We start from the raw sequence: 20,979 nt of genomic DNA on the forward strand, positions 1-20,979 counted from the left end.
AAATACAGCTTGAACAACTGTAGAAACAGGAATAGACTCCTCTGCAGTCCAGCTCCTGAAAATCCAACTGATGGCAACCTTTCAAGACTCTACCTTACAGAAAAACAACTACTTGGATCCAAACTTCTGTAATAACATCATCAATCTGACATTCTGCCTTTACTGAATCTCATGATTTGAACACAATTATCTTGATTTCAAAATGTAGAGATTTCAAAGCCTATAGAGATGGAATTGTAAGAAATAAAGACCATATTCTGAAATTATCAACTACGTGATTTTTCCACTTTTTAAACAGAAACTTTAAGACTTGTTATACATAACAGCTTAAAGAAAAACACTGAGCAATACAGGCTAAAAATACCTTTCTAGCTACAGTTACAAAGCATACCTGTACATATCCTGACCGTAGCTCCATTAAACAATAATCTGTCTTCCCAGCTGCAAGAAAAAGCAGTCCCTGTGCTTTGCTTGTTCGAAACTGCAACTAAAAGGATGTCTGAGACGATGACTCTGCCACGTTCAGCTCCACAAAGCTACCACCATAAAATGATACTGAAAGAAATAAAGGAAAACAAACAGGTCATCTAACCACATATAAAATATCTTTTTCTAATTTACAGCTAAATGTATGTAAAGAATTTCTATTACTTTCTATATATTTATGTACAAATTAAAATAAATCTCAGATATCAAATTCACCAGTCCAAGCAAGTAAATAAGAGTCTATGGCCATACCAGAGTAAATATAGCCCAGTATTCTACATGCAACGTTGATGAATAGGAATGGTAGGAACACTGCAATTATATTGAATAATATCTTTCAAATATTCTTTCAATCATTTTTTATTTGCTTCAGGTGTTCTCCTGAGCTTGTCACACCCAGCCTATTTTGTAGCTCTCAAAGAATTTCTTTTTGAAGTAGTCCTCTAGTTTCTCTTTGGAAACATCTTCATTTATAATGTATTTCTACGTCTCTGTCAGAGACATCTCTGTCATCTCTGCAGAGAAGGCCTACAGGTCTCCTGCCAACTGCGTCATTCTTTCATACATTTTAAGCCCTCTTTTTCAGGCAGAAGTGCCCTCTTGTTTCCTGTATTAAGCCTCCAACCATCCCTGCTGTCCTGTTGGCCAGTCCCTCAGTTTTGTACAGGCCTCCTTCACTCTCTTCTCCCCTCTTTTCTGCCTTGAAGAACAGTAACACCAGTAAGTTTTCTCATTTGACTACTCACTGCCTTTACCATCCTCATTATTACTATATTGAACAGCATAGTTCCTAAGACCAAATCCTCAAAAACTCTGCTGGTAACTCCTTTTTGACATATGAAAAAAAGAAATCATCATTTACCCTTCCTCCTACTTACTCCTTTACTTAACATATAAAGCCCTGCACTCCTGTTCAATGGCCACTCAAATGCCTCTGATGGTAAACTTTATCAAAAGCCTTTTGCAAACCTAAATCTTAGACACCTTGTCCACCCCATCAAGAAAGCTCCAACAGTTTTGTAAAGCAGAATCTATCTTTAGAGAAATCTAACAGACTCCTCCCAAGTTGATCCTACTCACTTGTGCATTCTTTAGCCCCTGTTATAGTTATCTAAAATTTGACCGGTCCAGATGTCAGGCTTACAGTTCCCTGGTCATTCCTATTTTAAATACTGGCATAAAATCTGTCATCATTCAGGCTTCAGGTACCCAGGGAGTTTAAAGTATGAGATCAGATATTACTGTTAGCAAGAAAGTTATTTCATCCCCAAGTTTTTTTAGGTCAACCTCTCTCTTTCTCCACCTCCACCACAGAAAAAAGGACTTTCAGTTTGGGAATCTTCCCAATTAGCAGTAAACATTTAATTTACCTTCTCTGTAGTAGCCATGCCCTTACTCAGTGCTTCTTTTATACTGATAACTTAAATCAACGGGCTGCACAGATTCTGTGCAGGGTTTTTGTTCTCGATGTACTTAAGAAGGATTTAGTAAGAGCTTTGATTCCTTCATATTGATCCTTGACCTTCTTTTCCCCTTAGATGTGTTTTTTTCAAATTATATTTGCCAGGCTTTATGACGCTTTCAGCTGTGTTTGTACACAGTTCTGTAAGGACAACACCAGTTAAATATTTGTTTTGCAGTTTTTAGCTTTATTCTGAAATAACTTCCTCCTTTTTAAAGTCAAGAGTAAATGCAAAGGATCTTTGAGGTTTAATTGTTACAGTCCCTATCTTAGCTGTCTTCTTCCAGAATCTAATACACTCTGATGACTCCTATGAAGTGTGGCTTTAACTCAACACTCTGTACTGGATTCTGCACAGAGTGCCAAATCACAGATCTCATCAAGCAGGTAATTCATTATATAATCATTAATAGTAAAATTTGCTGTAGTACATATAAAAATTCTAGGTAGCTTCCACAAGAATGAGATTTCAGCAAACCCCACAGCCAGAAACTGTAATACCAAGTCATGTGAAGTAACCAGAGAAACACAAGAAAAACCCTCAGATTACTGAAGTACACATACTTCTTCCAAATGAACAATCACCACTGTGTATAGAAAAATTGGTTCCAATTGGAATAAAATGGAACTCTCCCCCATCAGTATACTTCTAGATCAAAAGAATCTTTTATCAAATAGCTGCAATACACCTCACAGGTCTTACACAAAATTTTTAGGCTGAGAGAACCTATGCCATTTGTTGTACATAGAAATGTTATTCTGTGGTGTTAATAAAGGAAGACCTCCCCTTTAAAGCAAATACTGAAATAACAGAACTAGAGAAAAAAAACAGTATAAGTACTAACTAATATGCCTACAAACTAATAAACTAATAAGGAGAGCCTATAAACTAATAAGGAAACAGGTTAAGTATTTTTCATTTTTATATTATGCTAAATTTGTATTATGGCAGTGGCTGGGAATGCCACTGTACTATCTAACGCACAAATGGACCACAGGAGACTGCCCCAGCCCTACAGAGCATAGGTAAGGGAGAGGAGTCCCCTCACTTCCATCTCAGCAAATGATGCACAGAGATACTGTCCTCCTGTTCAGGTTTTGGTTGGAATAGCATTAATTTTCTTCCTAGTAGCTGGTATAGTGCTGTGTTTTGGATTTAGTAAGAGAATAATGTTGGTGACAGAGTGGTGCATTAGTTGTTGCTAATTATTGCTAATTATTGCTCACCCAAAGTCAAGGACTTCTCAGTGTCCCATTCCCTGCCAGCAAACAGGTGCATAAGAGGCTGGGAGGAGCATGACCAAGACAGTTCACCTGAACTGGCCAAAGGGAATTCCACACCACAAACCAACATATCCAGTACATAAACTGGGGGGAGGCTGGGCATCAGCCAGTAGATGGTGAGCAGTTGTATTGTGCATCACTTGTCAGTTTTTGGTTTTATTTCTTTCTCTCTTCTTGTTGTCTCCCTTTTCTATTACTACATTTTAAACTGTTCTTGTCTCAACTCGTGAGTTTTACTTTTTTTTCCTGATTATCCTCACCTTCCCACCATGGGGTGGAGGACTGAGCAAGCAGCTGTGTGGTACTTAGTTACCAGCTGGGGTTAAACCAGACACTTCCTGAAGATCACACAAAACATAACCCAGCTGTCTGAAATAACCTCTCTTAACCAGTACAAGACTACATTTCCTTCAGCATTGTGATAACATCAGAACATCAATGTAACGTTACAGGCGCAAAAAGGTTTCACCCTGATAAGACAGATCCTTCTCCTCACCCTACTGAGACTCCAAGAAGCAGTTACATTCATTTTGCTACATTATATCCTAGCACCCCCATAGAAGAGATTTAATTATAATTCTGAGGTTCCTCAGAAATTAACAAATGAAATCAAAATTTTTCACACGTTTCAACATCCTGAAAATTTATTATGATCACTGTAACACAGCCCCCAAATTTAGTTGAATTTCTGAATGCAAAGTAATGATTGCTGATGGGAATTGAAAATTACTTTTAAACACATCGTATTTTCAATAGACTTGAGTATGTGGGGAAAAAAATTGGATTTTCAGTAAGCAATTGAGCAGAAAGACAAATTTAACTATGGATTATTAAGTGCAATTTAGAATAACTAGAATGAAGCTGCAAAGTCAATATTTTGCCATGCACTACTGGGAAACAGTTTGATATTTATACTATATATGAATTTCCTGAAGAGAGAAAAAGAAGTTAAAGCTTTTGCTTTCCATATAACTCTACAGAGTCAGAATCCTACACTGAAAGTGGAGGCAGGTAGGCACTGATCCCACACTAAACGAGACCTTAGGCCAAGACCACCTACAGTGCCTTGGCATGATTTCTTGTTCCGTACCCATCAAACTAAGAAGCACATTGTTATAGTACAGGAATCAGGCTCCTCTAGAGCAGACACTTTTAGAATGATTTCTGGCTGAAATCATGTTATGGCTGACCTCAAAATTAATCTGGTGTTCTTGAAATAGGGACATTTTGTCATGGATCATCTGACATTAATCACATCATTAGAGAAAATGAGTTCAGCCAGTAACACCAGCCTTGAAGGTCTCTTGGCTGGAACAGGTGAATTCAGTGTATCATATATGGAACGATTCCTCTGGAGTGCCTGGGCAGACACCCTGTTTTGTAACATCTCTGTGCCTCAAATGGAAAAGACAAGTGCAAGCATCTGAGAATAACAGTCAGAGCAATGTCAATTATTAATGTCCCTTTATGGACAGGGTCACAAAGGCTCAAAAAATAGAGGTATAATCACTTGGGATACAAATTTAAAGATCTCCTCATCTCTGGGGCTATAAATACTTCCCTGTATTTCCATCACAACAGGTAGCATTCATATGGGAAGTGCAAATTTTGAAAAATTTGTTTCAAGTAATTTTACTGAAGATTCTTGACCTGCTCTGTCCATAACATCTTTCTTTGAAGTAATCACAAGAAACTGGCTCAAGTATGGCAAAAGCCTTCACAGTCACAGAGTAAAAGGTTCTTCACTCATCACTTAGTGGTGGTACTAGGTTGGCATTTTGTATTTTTGTTCAGCTTTCATTCTCCAGAGCTAAAAACATCATCTAATTCAAGAAACAACTACACCTTGAATAATGTTTCTCTTCTTTCTGTACTCAAACCACAAACAAATAAAAGCCTCCTATCTTCTCCACTGCCAAACTAACAACCCCACAAATGTATCTAGAAGAAACCAAACTCAGACTCACTACAAAGTTATCATGAGCGAGGCACATCTATCCAACAACAAAATCAAGTCCAAACAGCTAACGGAAAGAATGGATTTTTTTCCTTTTTTTCTGTCAATATTTCCTGTTTCAGATTTGATTAAGTATCTTCTCAGCAAAGCTTAAAGAACAATGATCTTGGAATTGCAATTCCACATTCACTTTTTAATTTTAATTTAATGCAGACTTCATGTTCACTCAGCTCCTTTTGGCTTCCACTGTGGACAGGAAACAGCAAAATCTCCAGATGTCTCAATCCTTTACTCCTTTGGGTACCTTTAACACATTAATCCCAAATAAAGTCACATACAAAGGCGTTCACTACTGTGCCTGAACTAGTAACCCAGAAAGAGTTTTATACATATGTAAACCAATATTGTTTTTACATTCATGCCAGATGAAAAAGACAGACATTTTACCAGATCCTTTTTCTGCCCTTGATATCCATCCTTTTATATGAAAAAAATTTAAATATATCATTTGATCTTCAAGCAGAAAACAAAAATGCCATTGTTTCATGTAAGACAGTTCTTGGTCAATGTTTTAGTCTTCAAAGTGTTCAGGAGGTGTCAGTGCCAGGGCCCTTTAAAGATAAAGCTTTCACCAGAAACCTAAAGTGTAAGGAAAAACAATGTAGGTAACACTTAAGAGTATATTCAGACATCCTGAATCCTTCTCATGTACAGAAAAGCACTTGGTTTTTTTTAATAACCAATATATTGATCTTTTCAACACTACAATACCTGTCATACCTAGGCCACAGAAGTACAGCTGCTCAGGCAAACTGATGATTTGCTGAAAACAACACTATATAACTGGTTTTGCTGAAAGGCATGGAGTCCATTGCACTACTTAGTCATTAAAGATAAAACCACAAAAATAAAGGTTTGATTCTAACATAGCCTATGCATTTTCAGCCAGGATCCTCTCCAAACTCCAGAAATGCTAAAGGGCAGTGCTTTGTTGACTTCTTTGCTGTCTGAAGCAAAGACAAGTCCCTTCCATGTCACAGTAACTCCTCAGCTGAGACCACAGCTCTTGCAGTGGCCTCATCAATAATCAACCATATCAATGAGTTATACAGCTTGGCTGCATGAAAAGGAATTAACAAGAAGAGAGAGGGAAGAAAATAAATTCACTGTTTTTTTCCATTCCGTTACATCTGTTACTGTTATCCTGTGGTGCATTGGTATCTCACAGCCCCAGATCTAGAGAACATCCTTATCTGGTAGATGCTTGATGCATATCCCTCCCAAGATACTCCAAATGTCTAACGTCACTTCAGGAAAATAAAGGTACTTAACTTTCTATATGAAAAACACAAAGTCAGAATAAAGATTAATTCATCCATCCTAACAGCACACTCTGACAAAGTGCAACAAGCACATACATCAGTTGTACTGGCTTCGTCAGCTCTCGTGTGTCTAGAGGCAGCATCTGTTTTAGTAACTTGAATGAACAAGGCACCATTAGCCAGTTGAGATGTGCACCTCCAAGTTTATCCCCTGCAGCTCGTTCACAAAACTGAAAAGGGAACAGAAATCAGCTGGCACAGATAGCTCAGAAAAATACTTATCTTTCATATGTCAGTGGTTTTCTACCTGTCTGTTGACAAATTTAGGTATGTTTCTGACTTTCCTATTTTTAATGTTCAAGTAGAAGCTCTGCCTAAGAGCACAGCCCATTCCTCCTGCAGTTAGTGAAAAAACCCATGTAATCTCTTATTTTGGAGAGCATACTTTTTCACACTAATAGACTACTAAACACATTCTGTGAGAGCTCACTTCAGAGCTGTAAAGAAGCCAAAATAGTATAGCTTTGTCCCCCTTTGTCCCTCAATACTCACAACAGAAGAGCTTTTTGCATACCTGACATTTCTTCTGAACTAACAAGTCTTTTATGGTGCTCCAGTAAGAGGTGGAGGAGTCGTACAGTCTAGAGATGAAGGCACATTTCCAAACAGTAAAAATACTTGCAGCTATACAGAGGTACAGCTTGAAGCCTCATTTAAGAGTCTTCATGCACTAAATGGTAGGCAAACCATGACAGATACCTTGAGTCCCAATAGCTTCTGCTGTAACTAAGATAAAATACACAGGTCCCAACAGATGGAGATACAAGTCTGAACTTTGTTTCTCCAAACCACAGGAAAACCAGGTTGCAACTTACAACATATATAAAACGTGAAGATTCTCCCTTGGAATAGGATTTGAGTGATGGAAACAAGTGTTCAGAGCCTGTTAATACCAAATATAAATCTGTTGTGATATGAATAACTTTTAAGCCTTTTACGGCAGAAGGGGAGACACATTAAAAAGGGGAGAAAATATTAGTGAAAGATCTCCAGATTTCAGGTAGACAGTGTAACAAGCTCTTAAAAAAAAGGCAGAATGAGAGATTAAAGGATATATGTGGAATTACTGCATGGACTCACATTCTGCACTATAAACATGCCTAGAGCTTTCCCAAAGAATCAAACCATTCCTCTAGCTCCTTCCCATTAACACAGCTTTGCATCCAGGTCCAAGATTTCAATCACTGCACCACCTGAAGACCTGTAAGTCCTCTCCAAAGAGAATTTCATAGTGTACAAACACTCCTACAGAAGTCTGTAGCTTCAGAAGGTTTAAGTTCTGTGCTGAGTTATTTAGCTGGAACCATTGATCAGAACTGACTGAAACTGATTCTTTTCACATGCTGCAAGTACCTGTTCCAAAATTTTGAGATTTGTACATTTATTTCCCTATCTAGTTGTATTTCTTTCTTTCATCTTGAATCTGCCCGTAATATGTCTGAAACAATTTTGAGTATTGGAGAATCCCAAACTCAGATTTTGGAGAAACAGATGCTGAGTTCTAGCACTTGCATACAGTTACTTTAAAAGTAATTAATTCATATTAAAGCTTCTGAAAAAAACTTCTCCAAGGGGTATGACAAAGATGCTATGAAGATAGAAGAAAAATTAATTAACTGACTGAAAAATAATTCCTTCAGGCAAGGTATCTTACATGGCTAACATTTGGTTGGAACTTCCAAAAGGTCTACATAACTCTCCTGGTTTTGGCTGGGGTAGAGTTAATTTTCTTCTTAGTAACTGGCACAGTGCTGTGTTTTGAATTTATAGCACACCAGGGATAAAAATCACTATACTTTAAAATATAATGGAAATAGCAAAAGAAATTGCCATAGATTTCATGGAGTTGTCAGGAGTGGCATATTATTCTGGAAATAAAGACGATCAGTTCTGCTGATTCAAAGCTCAAGAAACTAGCAGTTGAAAAACAGAATTACTTTCCTAAAGTAATTTCATAATTGCTTTTTTTGCTTTGAAGAACAGTGAAGGATCAGATTGGTAGGTAACTTCTCTCAAGTTACTGACTGAAACCTGACCTCATGTTAGTGTGACTGCCCATTAAAACTAGATTGAATGGGCTTTAAATCCTAACTTGAATTTGTGAGCATCATGAAATGAAGACTGTTCTTTTACTGGTGTAATCCCATGCTGATCAGTCCTGTGTCTTACAGTGAATCTCCGCACCTCTCATGTTTGCAGGAGGAAAACTTGAACCTCCTTTTGGTCTGATTCAGCAGCAATTACTATTAATCACCTGTGGAAAAAACTCCAGAAAATAAATGCTTACAAATAAAAATGCACTTATGGCTTCTTCTTTTCCTTTTACAGCTAGATAGAACCATTCTTTGAATGTTCTTTTTTAACACATTACTTGCTGCATGACAGATATGATAAGTTCAACTGATGAGACTGAAAAATAGTACTAGTACCACAGAATTCATAATATGGTTTCCTTACAAATCTTACACTCTCCAAAACACAGTGCTGATACTTCAAAAAACAGAAGTTTGGTTAATGAAGCTTTTCTATAAGAATAAAAAGCAGAAATAATGTGGCAGAATGACAGGCTCGGGGGAAACAGAAGCAAAGAATCAAAACCGGACACTTCATAATTAAAAAATACATTTTTGTTGTCTTATCTACATTGGTAGCAGGTGACATGAACAGCACATGGAATAAATGAACGAGGAACAGGAAGCTGCCAGATTAACTGGGAATGCCCTTTAAGGTTAATATAACCATTACCCAAAAGGGAATTCTCAAGAGACTATTCACTCTTTCTCAGTGCAAAATTTAGCGAGATTTTGTGGGTACATTAAACACTACCAAAACCACTAAAAGTATGGAATGTGATATGAATGGAACTGACATAATTTTCTGGTTCTATCACAGAAACTCAGTGAAAACTGAAGAATTGGGAAATCTACTTAACACATAATTTCAGTACACTGCCTGCAAGAAGCAGTTAGTGCTTTTTTTTTTCCTTTCAGCTTTCAACGGGTTTTCCTTTTCACTAGGTTATCTCTGGGTGAGGCTATAGCTGTAACAGCACCTCAAGTAAGAGAGAAGAGCTGGAATTTAACAAACTCACCTGGCAGTGATGTCAGTTCACATGCCCCCCCCCAGCAGAGCTCAGCTTGAAGGCAGCTCAGCCAAAGAATTACAGGATGGTGCACCTAGTACAAAAAGTAGCAGGCTCATGTCCCTATCAGATGGTTTGCAAATGTACCCTCTGGCTTTACCTTGCACTGCCTGGAACACCAGGATGTACCACACTACTGTAACAGCAAGCCATAAAATAATGGTTGGCCTAACATTACTACCAGCTATATCCAGGGCAATACCCTTTGTCATGTCATTTAAGAAAATGATGCTATTGCTAGAGATTGCTGGTTCAATGGCAATCTAATCTCCTTGACATCCTCAATAGCTCGGAGGCTTCTCTATCAGGAATAAAAACACTCCCCCACCCATCCTGCCTGCAGGGTCTTTGCTCACACAAGCAATGAGAACATCACTCAAAGCTCCATACACTGAAATTCTCGTGTGGAAACACAAGAGAGGTGTATGTCATCTGTAATATCTGAAATTGTTCCTTTCAAAAAACCCTCCAATTAGGCTTTTATTAATTTCTGATCTTCTCCGGGGACACCCCCTTGTCGCGGGGGAGAAGCTTGCATGCCCTCACGAGGTTGAGAGCTATGCTGGAGGTGGTTTGTGCCGCCGGTAGGGTCTCCCATGCCAGACAGGTCTCAGCTGAAGGGTCAGACAAAGTGTGTCCACGGGCAGGATGGGCTCGCTAGCCGTCTGGCAACCGTCCTAGGAGAAGGACAACTCCAACCCCAAACCCGGGCAGATGGAGCTCACTTAGCCCTGTAAGGCCATCCATCTAAGAGAAGGATACTCCAACCAAACCTACGTTCTGAGGTATTCACTGTCACCGTCCAAGCTCGCTAGGCCGTGGCAGATGAACCTGAGGAGTAAAGGGTGGGGCCAGTTCTGCGCACGCTGTGCCTCACCTAAAAAATCCATTGCACAGGCTTGAAGGGTTCACCCACATTGCAAAGCCCTGTAGCGACAGGTGAGGGTCGAAAACGGCAGGTGATAGGAAGCAGCTGGAAGCCACAGGCCCAACCCTGCATGCAGGCAGTTCAAGGTATTGGTCATTCGAGACTTGACCCCGGAGATGACAGTCTCTTGCGGCAGCATCCTCAATGACCAAGCAGCCTTTTCTAGGGAGAGCACTGCTTGCTCCACAAGGAGAGGGGCCTAGCAAAGCTGGCCTAAACAAAGCTCATCTCCACACCCGGTTGGATAACCGCAGCCAACCGGCATCTTCAATGGCATACACCTGCCTGCAAAGGTGTGCTCAAACTAACACTCGCATGTTGGAACATCAGAACCATGCTTGATACTGTGGATAGTGGACATCCTGAGCGTTGTTCTGCTCTAATAGCCCACAAACTGTCACGGCTCAACATTGACATTGCTGCTCTCAGTGAAGTTCGTCTTCATGAGGAAGGCAGCCTTAAAGAACATGGTGCCAGCTACACACTCTACTGGTCAGTCAAACCCAAAACCGAAAGACACCTTTCAGGAGTTGGCTTCATGATTAAAGACTCCACTGACTGCAAACTTGAAAATCTGCCAGTAGGTCATTCTGATTGCATTATGTCCTTACACCTCCCTCTACACAACAAGCAACATGTTGTTTTTTTAGAGTTTATGCCCCAACTCTCCAAGCTGACCCAGTGGAAAAAGACAAATTCTACAACGACCTGCGCCACCTCACCCAAAAGGTTCCTGCAGATGATAAGATCATAATCCATGGTGACTTCAACGCCAGAGTAGGTAAGAATTCTGAAGCCTGGAAAGGAGTTCTGGGCAAGCATGGCGTTGGAAACTGCAACAACAATGGACGCCTCCTGCTAGAGTTTTGTGCAGAACGGCAGCTCACCATCACCAACACTATCTTTCAACAGAAAGACAGCCTGAAGACAACCTGGATGCATCCTCAATCCAAGCACTGGCACCTTATTGACTATATCATAGTACAACAGAGAAATTTCAGCGATGTCTGTCATACCCGAGTGATGCTGAGTGCAGAATGTCAAACAGACCACCGCCTTGTGCGCTGCAAACTTAACCTCCACTTCAAGCCCAAACCTAAGAGAGGCGGCATTCCAAGGAGGAGGCTCCAAGTCAGCAATCTTCAAACAGCTACAGTGAGAGACAGCTTCCAGGTAAACCTTCAAACTAGACTTAAAGATAATCCCATTGATCCCTCTCCTGAAGCGCTTTGGCAACATATTAAAAGTTGCATCCTGCAGTCCTCTGAAGAGTCCCTAGGGTTCTCCTCCAAGAAAAACAAAGACTGGTTTGATGAAAACAATCCAGAGATCCAGGAATTGTTGAAGAAGAAGAGAACTGCTCACCAAGCACACCTTGCTCAGCCATCTTGCCATATAGAAAAAGCCGCCTTTCCTCTTGCAGGCAGTAAGCTCCAACAGAAACTTCGAGACATTCAGAACAAATGGTGGCTCAGCCTAGCAGAAAAGATACAATTATGGGCAGATTTGGGTGACCAAAGAGGATTCTATGAGGCCCTGAAAGCAGTGTACGGATCCACACACCAGGTTCAAAGCCCCCTACTCAGTGCAGATGGCTTCTCACACACAAAACCTCCATCCTGAACTGATGGGCTGAACATTTTCAGACTCTCTTCAGTGCCAGCTGTGTAGTCCAAGGCTCAGCAATTCAACACATTACACAACAACCAGTGAAAAATGAATTGGATGCAGCTTCTACTATGGGAGAGATACTCAAGGCCATACAACAGGTGAAAACTGGCAAGGCAGCTGGGGTTGATGAATTCCACCTGAAATCTGGAAGCATGGAGGTCAAGCACTCCATGCCAAATTCCACGAGCTTGTTGTGCGTTGCTGGGAACAAGGGGAACTACCACCAGATCTCCGTGACACAGTCATCATCACCCTGTACAAGAAGAAAGGAGAAAAATCAGACTGCTCCAACTACTGAGGTATTACTTTGCTCTCCATTGCTGGTAAAATCCTTGCAAGAATACTTCTGAGCAGATTAGTACCCACTATTGCAGAAGAACTTCTACCTGAAAGCCAGTGTGGTTTCAGAGCCAATAGGAGCACCACAGACATGGTGTTTGTTCTCAGACAACTGCAAGAGAAGTGTAGGGAACAGAACAAAGGTCTCTATGTAACCTTCGTTGACCTCACCAAAGCTTTTGACAGTGAGCAGAAAAGGCCTGTGGCAGATCTTGGAACGTTTAGGATGTCCCACCAAGTTCCTCAAAATGATCATCCTGCTACATGAGGATCAGTGTGGACAAGGCAGACATGGTGATGCACTCCAATAACCAATGGTGTGAAACAAGGTTGTGTTCTTGCACCAACTCTATTCACAATCTTCTTCAGCATGATGCTCCAAAGAGCCACAGCAGACCTCGATAAAGAAAACAGCATCTACATCCAATATCGTACCGATGGAAGCCTATTCAACCTAAGGCGACTGAAGACCCACACAAAGACCCTGAATCACCTTCTCTGTGAGCTGCTTTTTGCTGATGATGCCGCCCTCGTTGCTCACACAGAAGCAGCTCTGCAGCGCTAACATCCTGCTTCGCAGAGGCTGCTGAGTTTTTGGGCTGGAAGTCAGCCTGAAGAAGACAAAGGTTCTCTGCCAACCTGCACCTCAAGAAGTCTTCCATCATCCTCACATCACCATAGGCAATTCAGAGCTTAAGTCAGTCCAGCAGTTCACCTATCTGGGAAGTGTTGGAGGTGGCAAGTACCTGGACAAGCAGGAATGAAGGAGGGCAAGGGATCGCCAGACAGAGTTTGATGTGTGGAAGGTCCAGGAGGACCCTCCCGAACCCTGACTGCGACCACATACTAAGGACTTTCTCAGTTACCACTGTTATCCCCCATATTTTGCTTTGTTCATGTTGTCTTTACTTCTCCCTGTTCCAGAAGTTTCCCCAGGCAGGCAGGAGCTGTCACCAAGGGTGCAGCTACCATTGGCCGGCTCCCTCTAGGGGGCGGACCTTGTCCTGCCTTCAACAGTCCACACCCCAGTTCACTCCCCCTCAGTTTGCCTACCCTATGGACTGTTGCAGATTTGCATGCTCCGCCTTAGTTCTACCCCTTTTCCAGAACCTTCCCTATCCCAAGTTATATAAACCCCTGTCCCCCTTAATAAAGTTGGATCAGCGGATCAGCTCCGATCAGCTCTGGCGATCAGACTGGTCATCACAGACAGTCCTTGGCTCCTGGGTGTTTGTTCTCACGTCGCGAGGCAAACCTTACCTAGGACCAGGGAAGCCGAAGAACGACAACTCAGTCGGCAGTCTGCGAACCCCCGTCGCTGGTCTGGTCCCTTCCCAAAGAGACCAAGACTGCGACAGGGAAGTATCATTTCCTCAGACAGTAAGATCAACAAAGAGACAGACAACAGACTAGCAAAGGCATGCAGTCTCGGAAAACTCCATAAAAGAGTCTGGTCCAATAAACACCTGAAGAAAAGTACAAAGATTAGTGTCTACAGAGCCATTGTACTGTCTACTCTTTTATATGGGTGTGAATCCTGGGTCATCTACCGCCACCACCTGCGGATTCTCGAACGCTTCCATCAATGCTGCCTTCATTCAATCCTAAACATCCACTGGTCTGATTACGTGACCAATGTGTCTGTTCTTGAACAGGCAGGGGTCACCAGTATTGAGGCCATGCTGATGAGAACACAGCTGTGCTGGGCAGGGCACATCTCCAGGATGGAGGATCACTGCCTTCCGAAGATTGTGCTCTATGGTGAACTCTCCACCAGCTGCCGCAAGAGAGGAGCCCCAAAGAAGAGATACAAGGACTCCCTGAAACAACACCTCAGCCTTGGCCATATTGACTGCCATCAATGGTCCACTCTGGCCTCCAATCGGGATTCATGGAGACACACCATTCACAACGCTGCTGCTTCCTTTGAGAATGCACGGAGAGTCAGTCTTGAGGAGAGAAGACAACGCAGAAAGAACCGTTCCTTGCCATATCACCTAGGGAGACGTTCTACTGTGCCTTTTGTGACTGGACGTGCCTATCCCGTATCAGACTTTTTAGCCACCAGCACACTTGCAGCAAGCGTGGGTAGTGCCCTTCTCAAATCTTCGTTCGCGAAGCCTAGCCATGATGATGAATTTCTGATGAACTAAAAACCATTTTTTTTAAAAATTACAATTAAACATTTGTTCATTTCTAACTAGCCTTTGCATCTAGTGAAACAGACACCACACAATCACAGAAAACAACCAGACACTCAATGTTTCTAAAAAAAGAGTTATGGCAATTGGTTCATCTCACTTGAAATTACAAGGAGCACAAAAAAGCACACTTCTTCAACTGCCTGATGATCCATTATTTCAAAAAGATATTTAAATAACAAACTCTATTACCAGTCTTTGGTACTCAAATTATAATTTACTTCTGGTAGTATCTCAAGAAGAAATAGAATTTCCAGCTGAAGTTTTTGGCTGTCCCACTGGTTTTGGTGTCCGCCCAAGCCCTGCACCTTACGGTGCATCACCACCAGTGAGGTGACTGGGATTCCTTGGCCCATCTGAAAAGCCAGACATTAGTCAGCTTAAGCTGCATGCCAAAAACCAGAGCCCTGCAGTTACCGGCTGGTACTTGACATCGGGACTACTCGGTCACAGCCGTGTCAGAGCAGGGGAAGGAATTACAGGGAATGTTCTTGCACGTGCCTCAGAACGCAGGTGTGGGGCTCGCACAGGGTGGGCTGTGGGGCTCACACAGGGAGGGCTGTGGGGCTCGCACCGGGAGGGCTGTGGGGCTCAGCCCCCGCGCACAGCCAAGGGAACACCGCACCCTCCCGGCGCGCCCGCTGCCGGCTCAGCCCGGGTCCGCAGCGCCGTCCGCCCCCGTCCAGGCCGGCCCGGGGCAGCGGGCACGCCCCGCTCGGGCCGCTCCTTTCCCGGACCAGCGGCTACAAGCGTCTCCCGCGGTCCGTCAAGCCCCAGCGCACCGCGGCTCCGTCCGGCGCGCCCTCTCCGCTGTGGGGCCGCCCCTTCCCCGCGGGCGCAGATGCCTTCCGGCCCTTACCTGCGAGCGCCGCCCGCCCAGCGGGCACCGCCGTCACCACCAGCACCATGAGCGCCACCAGCAGCTGCGGCGCGGCCAGCACGCCGCCCATGCCGGGGCCACGGCCCGACCGGCACCCCTGCCGCGGCCGGCCCTGCCAAGTGTCCCGCCCTGGCCCCACGCTGCCCGCCCGCTGTCCCGGGACGGCTTCCTCCCTCCTCCCTCCTTCCTTCCCGCCCTCGTCCCAGCGCAGCCCTTGCACCAGCCCGCCCCCAGCCTCGGCCCCACCGGCCTGCCACGGCACACGGCGCCGCTCCGCCCCGACCACCCCCAGCACGGATGGCGGGGGTTTCATCCGTGCTTCGGAAGGGACCTGCCCGACGGGGGTTACAGATGTTGCCAGTCGTTCACCCACTATACCCTCCCTCCCTCTCTCCATGCATGGCCAGCCTGTAGGGGAGGCTGCTCTGAGCTACCCCCAAACCTTCCCCGCCCTTGACTGGAGCCCCATCCTGCGAAGTGTTTGCGTCCATGAAGAAACACATCTCACTGCTTTAGGGAAGAAACGTGTAACAGGTAGACCAAACAATGGGATCGAAAGCTCAGATAAGTACAGAATCACAGAATCAGGTCGGAAAAGACTGAGGTAATTCAGTCCACCCTATGACCAAACACGACCGTGTCATCTAGACCATGGCACTCGGTGCCACGTAAAGTTTTTCCAGGAACAGTGACTCCACAACCATCCTGGGTAGCCCATTCCAATATCTGGCCACCCTTTCTGTGAAGAAATTCTTCCTAATGCCTAACCTGAACCTTCCCTGGTGCAGCTTGACTGTCCTCTTGCTCAGTCACTGGTCACCTGGGAGAAGAGGCCAACCCCCACCTGCTTACAACCTCCTTTCAGGTAATTGCAGAGGGCGATACGGTCATATTGCAATCAGGACAGGATCTACACTAGGAAAAGTTAAGCTTTTCACACCTCATCACTGTACACGAATGCATAAGGTTTCAGTTTAGAATTAAAGAGCGCACTTCAGTCCTCAGGTATAAGCCCTTACTGTACTTAATTCATGTATGCAGACATGCCTTGAGTTACATAAATCATCCATGCCAGGAACAGCCTTGGAGTCATGAAATTTTCTCTGATGTTATCAGCTGGCAGAGTGCATTGCAACGTGTCTCAACAGGTCAGTTATTTTTTTTGTTACTCCCTTACACATAGGACTGGAATTTGTGACCTGAAATCTGACACTAAGCAAGCAGAGTAAGTAACTGAGATAATGTTTCAAAACTGCAGAAAAAAGAAATAAAGATGATGGCATGAATTTCTTCTCTGTGTCAGTTGTCTGGTTCTCTTCTTCCTTTGAGGTTTACAGTCATCATTTATTCTAGATTTTCTTTAGAAACTTTTGACAGGCTTTGCTATGTTTGCATTTTTAGAATAATGTTTGAAGGAGGAGGGGGGATCTGTGCCCAGAGGGAATCATAGGGAGTGATATTCCCCCAGATATCACTTACAGGCTTTATTAAAGATTTCAAAGGTGGAGCCCTAGTAAACTTCATTCTTTTCAGACTGGCACTCAAAGAAGATTCATGAAAACCTGTAGAAGGAATTCTTGAAAGACATCTGTCCAAGACATGAGTAAGAAGGGCAAAAAGAGGACATAATGTGGGATAATTATTTACAGTATGACTGAAACTGGAAAAGCAGATCTAAGTGTACATCAGCAAAACTCTGTGCTGCAGCAGGGAAGCCTGGGGGGAAATTTTGCCTCTGCATCATTCATGAATTACACATGTCTGACTTAACATATGTTTTGGGGCTAATTGCAGAGACAGCGGGAAAGGGAGTGTGTGAGCCCTGGTATCACTTGTATACCTGGTGAGGCCACATGCAGGATGCCTTGCAAGCAGGGGGCACATATGTGCTGGACCTGCAGGTCTGAGTTCAGAGAACAGAAAAGAAATTAGTTACTTGCTTGGAGGTATCATACTGGATGCTGAGCTACCAAACTTTTCTAAAAATGAATGAGCCGTATTTTTTCAAATACCTTATGATTCATGGTACAGGATGAAATTTGGGAATATGATGCAATTAGTTTAGAGTATGTGAAATTTAAAATCTATTCAATATTGTAGCTTCATCAATACAATCACAAAAAAGTAATCAGTCTCTAGTGAGTGGCACAGCAGTCACTGCACTAATATTTTTCTTAAAGAAAGTTATCTTTTTCCTTTTTAGCATGCCTTTTTCAAGATTGCCTCTTGTCCAGTGAAAGGCAATCTGCTCTGAGACAGTACAAGGGACTGACAGAGCTGGAATTGTTCCACTCAGAGAAGATGAGGTTCAGGGAAATCTTATTAATGTCTATGAACAGGTGACTGGAGCTTCTGAAGAAGAGGGAGCAAGACTTCTCAGGGCATCCAGTGAAAGGACAAGCACTATTAAGCACAAATTGAAATGCAGGAAATGGCATTTAAAATATATTCCTCACACTGGGGTTCAAGAACTAAAAGAGGTTGCTCAGACAGCCTGTGGGGGTCCCCATCCTTGTTCATATTTGAAAATTGAGAGGGCATAGCCCTAAGGAACCAGCTGTGGCCCTGCTTTGAACAGAGAGGTGAGACTGTACAGTCCCCATAGGTGCATTCCAACCTCAACTGTTCTGTGATGCTGTGATTCAAAATCTCTATGGTCATTTAAAGCAAACGTTAAAAGACTTATGGAAATAGAAAGGCCACATCTTGAGAAAGGCCTAAATGGTTATGCCTTTAAGCCCTACTTTTGTCAGTCATTCAGGATTTTCCAGACCTGAGTCCTACTTGCTTTCAGCAGAACTAATGTAGATCTGATTTTTTTTGTGTTGTTTCTGCAGCTCCCAGGTTTCTGTGGTTTGCTTTTTTAATTTTTTTTCCTGTTTTATACTACTCGGCTTTTGTTACGCAAGGATTTATTATGTCCTGAAAGCATATCAGGATTTGTTTCCTTCACCAAAAAATTCCAGTTGTGCAGTCAGAGAGACAGAAATGCAGCATATGAAGTGTTTCGGTTTGTGTTCTTTCTTCCTCCTCTGTAGGATCCTTCCTGTGTGTCAGCTGTGTATCCAGTAGTTGCCCTCAGTGCTGGGTACTTCTGTGCATATGTGAAAAATCAAGCAACCAGTTGACAAATCCTTTCCTATTAACGATGAAGATCTGCTTGTTTGCATCTGACAGTCTATCAGTCTGATTTGTTTGGAGAAAGGTTCTTCTGAGAAGACAGGAGATTCATGTGGTACTAGAAACCACTTTTGAGATTAATTTCTATTTAATTTTCAATCAGCAATACTTTTTGCAAATTGCTCCTGCAGCCAAGACTTTCTTTGGGTTCCCATAGGTTTTCAGACAATTAGAAAAAAAAAAAAAAGCAGGGGGAAAACCACAGAAAGCTCTCAACATATTTTGAAACAACTTCTATCTTTAAGTTTGGTTAAATTATGCTGAAATTGCTGTTGTGGGAAGTAACAACCATTAAGACATGCTTGGATAAGTCTAATGGGAAATATTGAGCACTGGCTACACTGTGTCAGATGGAAAATATTCAACCTGGATTTCCTGAATGAAAGTGCAGAGTAGTGGACCAAAGCTTTCTAACATCTCCTAACATTTCATATATAAGTAAGTTATGGTTGTATGCTCTTTTATCTCACCAAAAGCAAACACAAACCTGCAGTGGTCCATACAGATCCCCAAAAATCCTATCTGTAATGACACTAGAGGGAGTCCTGATGCTGCAAAAAAATCTTTTTCCTGTTAACAATTCCTCAAGTAAATAATGCCTTATAAATGAAAATGTTGTTGAAATAGAACTTCTGGAGAAAATGAAGGAGACATTCAATTCAGATGGGATCAAATAGTGTTCAAAGTCTAAATTCAATGTTTGCAAAGATTCATTAATAGAAGTGAATTTTAGAAAGGGCATTTTAATAAGGACTATTTTTTTTCAATAAAGAGTATATATAAATTCAGTATTCAAAATTAACCTCTTACATTATTGTTCTGGTAATTTAAATTACAAGGAACCTGTTCTACAAAAGCTATGTTCTTCTTGTGATCCCTAACTCAAAACTTCAGATAGACCATGTGGCTCTGAGTTTTCAGGTTAGACAACTTAATTTTTAGTGAAGTCAGTACTGTTTCAGCACTCAGCACCACATTTTCAATGAATATACAACTCCCAAAAATAAATTGTGCATCTCAGAAATTACGGTGGTATGCTGGTTCCTACATGTTCCTAACCACATTAACAATTTTGAAAATCATAGATACCTGAAAGAGAAATTCACACATACCCAGTACTGGTAGTCCTCAGTACCTCAGAATCATAGTTTATCCTCTGCCACTAGGATTTGGAATACTCATCATGCTGTGGAAGATCATAACATGCAAGCCAAGGCTGTCTGCTCTGAATGAAGAAAGGTGAAGGCATAGGCATTTGCTGGGAATCCAAATGCTTCCTTTCTTCCCCTTGGTGACCCATGCCTCAAACCAAGATGTCTCAGCCTGGTTCAGGTCAGCCTGGTTCAGGCATTCACCATATTCTTGCACCCTCCAAGGTCTCACAGAATGAGTGATCACCCCTTGCTCCTCACCTGGCACTGGCTGAGCTCTATCTGAGAGCTCTGAGGTTGCATTCAGGAACAGGTTATTCAGCAAACTAAAACCTTCCCTTTTTTCAGCTACAGTGGAATAACCTGAGGGACTCCACACAGGAGGCTGCAGCTGCTACTGGAAAGGGCTTGGAGAACCCAGCTTAAAAAAACAGTGGAATGATACTGGTGGTGGTGTCCTTTGCCTGCATGGCAATAGTGTGCCTTTGAGATCAAACCATTGTCAGCCCTATGGACACTCCCAGTGTAGCAATATTACCAGCACAAGAGGAAAATCTGAGCTATGTAAGCAGGCCAGATAGTAGTCTTTTCTCCCTTGAGCTCTTCATGGGGTAAAAGCTTAGGCATGCTCATCCTCCTTTTTCTCTCTGTGGGTGGTAAGGCCCAATTACATCAGTTTGCAGCTGTGCACATCTGCAGGCTGTGCAGTGAAGGATCTGCTGTTCTCATATTCATGCCTGAACTGTCATGACTGCTCAATTACACTATTAAAGTCTGCTCTTTCTGCTAAAGCAATAGAATTTTAGAAAACAACATGCCACAAAGAAGCACAAGTATAGATAATGATGCTGCCATGGTGTAGAGTATGCCTTACTCTCTATAGAATACATGCTAGCACACACAGGATATTCACCCT

At 42.6% G+C, this 20,979-nt stretch overlaps 2 protein-coding genes across 2 annotated transcripts in view; one reads left to right on the forward strand and one right to left on the reverse strand.

The window, feature by feature from the left end:
• LOC139684590 (chondroitin sulfate proteoglycan 4-like) overlaps positions 1–9,925 on the reverse strand; it is a 37,937-nt gene extending 28,012 nt beyond the window's left edge. The window contains 2 exon segments of the mRNA XM_071580697.1: positions 392–555; positions 9,814–9,925. Of these exon segments, the coding sequence (XP_071436798.1) occupies positions 392–555; positions 9,814–9,925 (276 nt within the window).
• The window catches only part of SNX18 (sorting nexin 18), a 258,941-nt gene that overhangs the window by 169,965 nt on the left and 67,997 nt on the right, over positions 1–20,979 (forward strand). The window lies entirely within an intron of this gene.

Source organism: Pithys albifrons, chromosome Z (assembly GCF_047495875.1).
Source record: "Pithys albifrons albifrons isolate INPA30051 chromosome Z, PitAlb_v1, whole genome shotgun sequence".
Taxonomy (NCBI): Eukaryota; Metazoa; Chordata; class Aves; order Passeriformes; family Thamnophilidae; genus Pithys; species Pithys albifrons.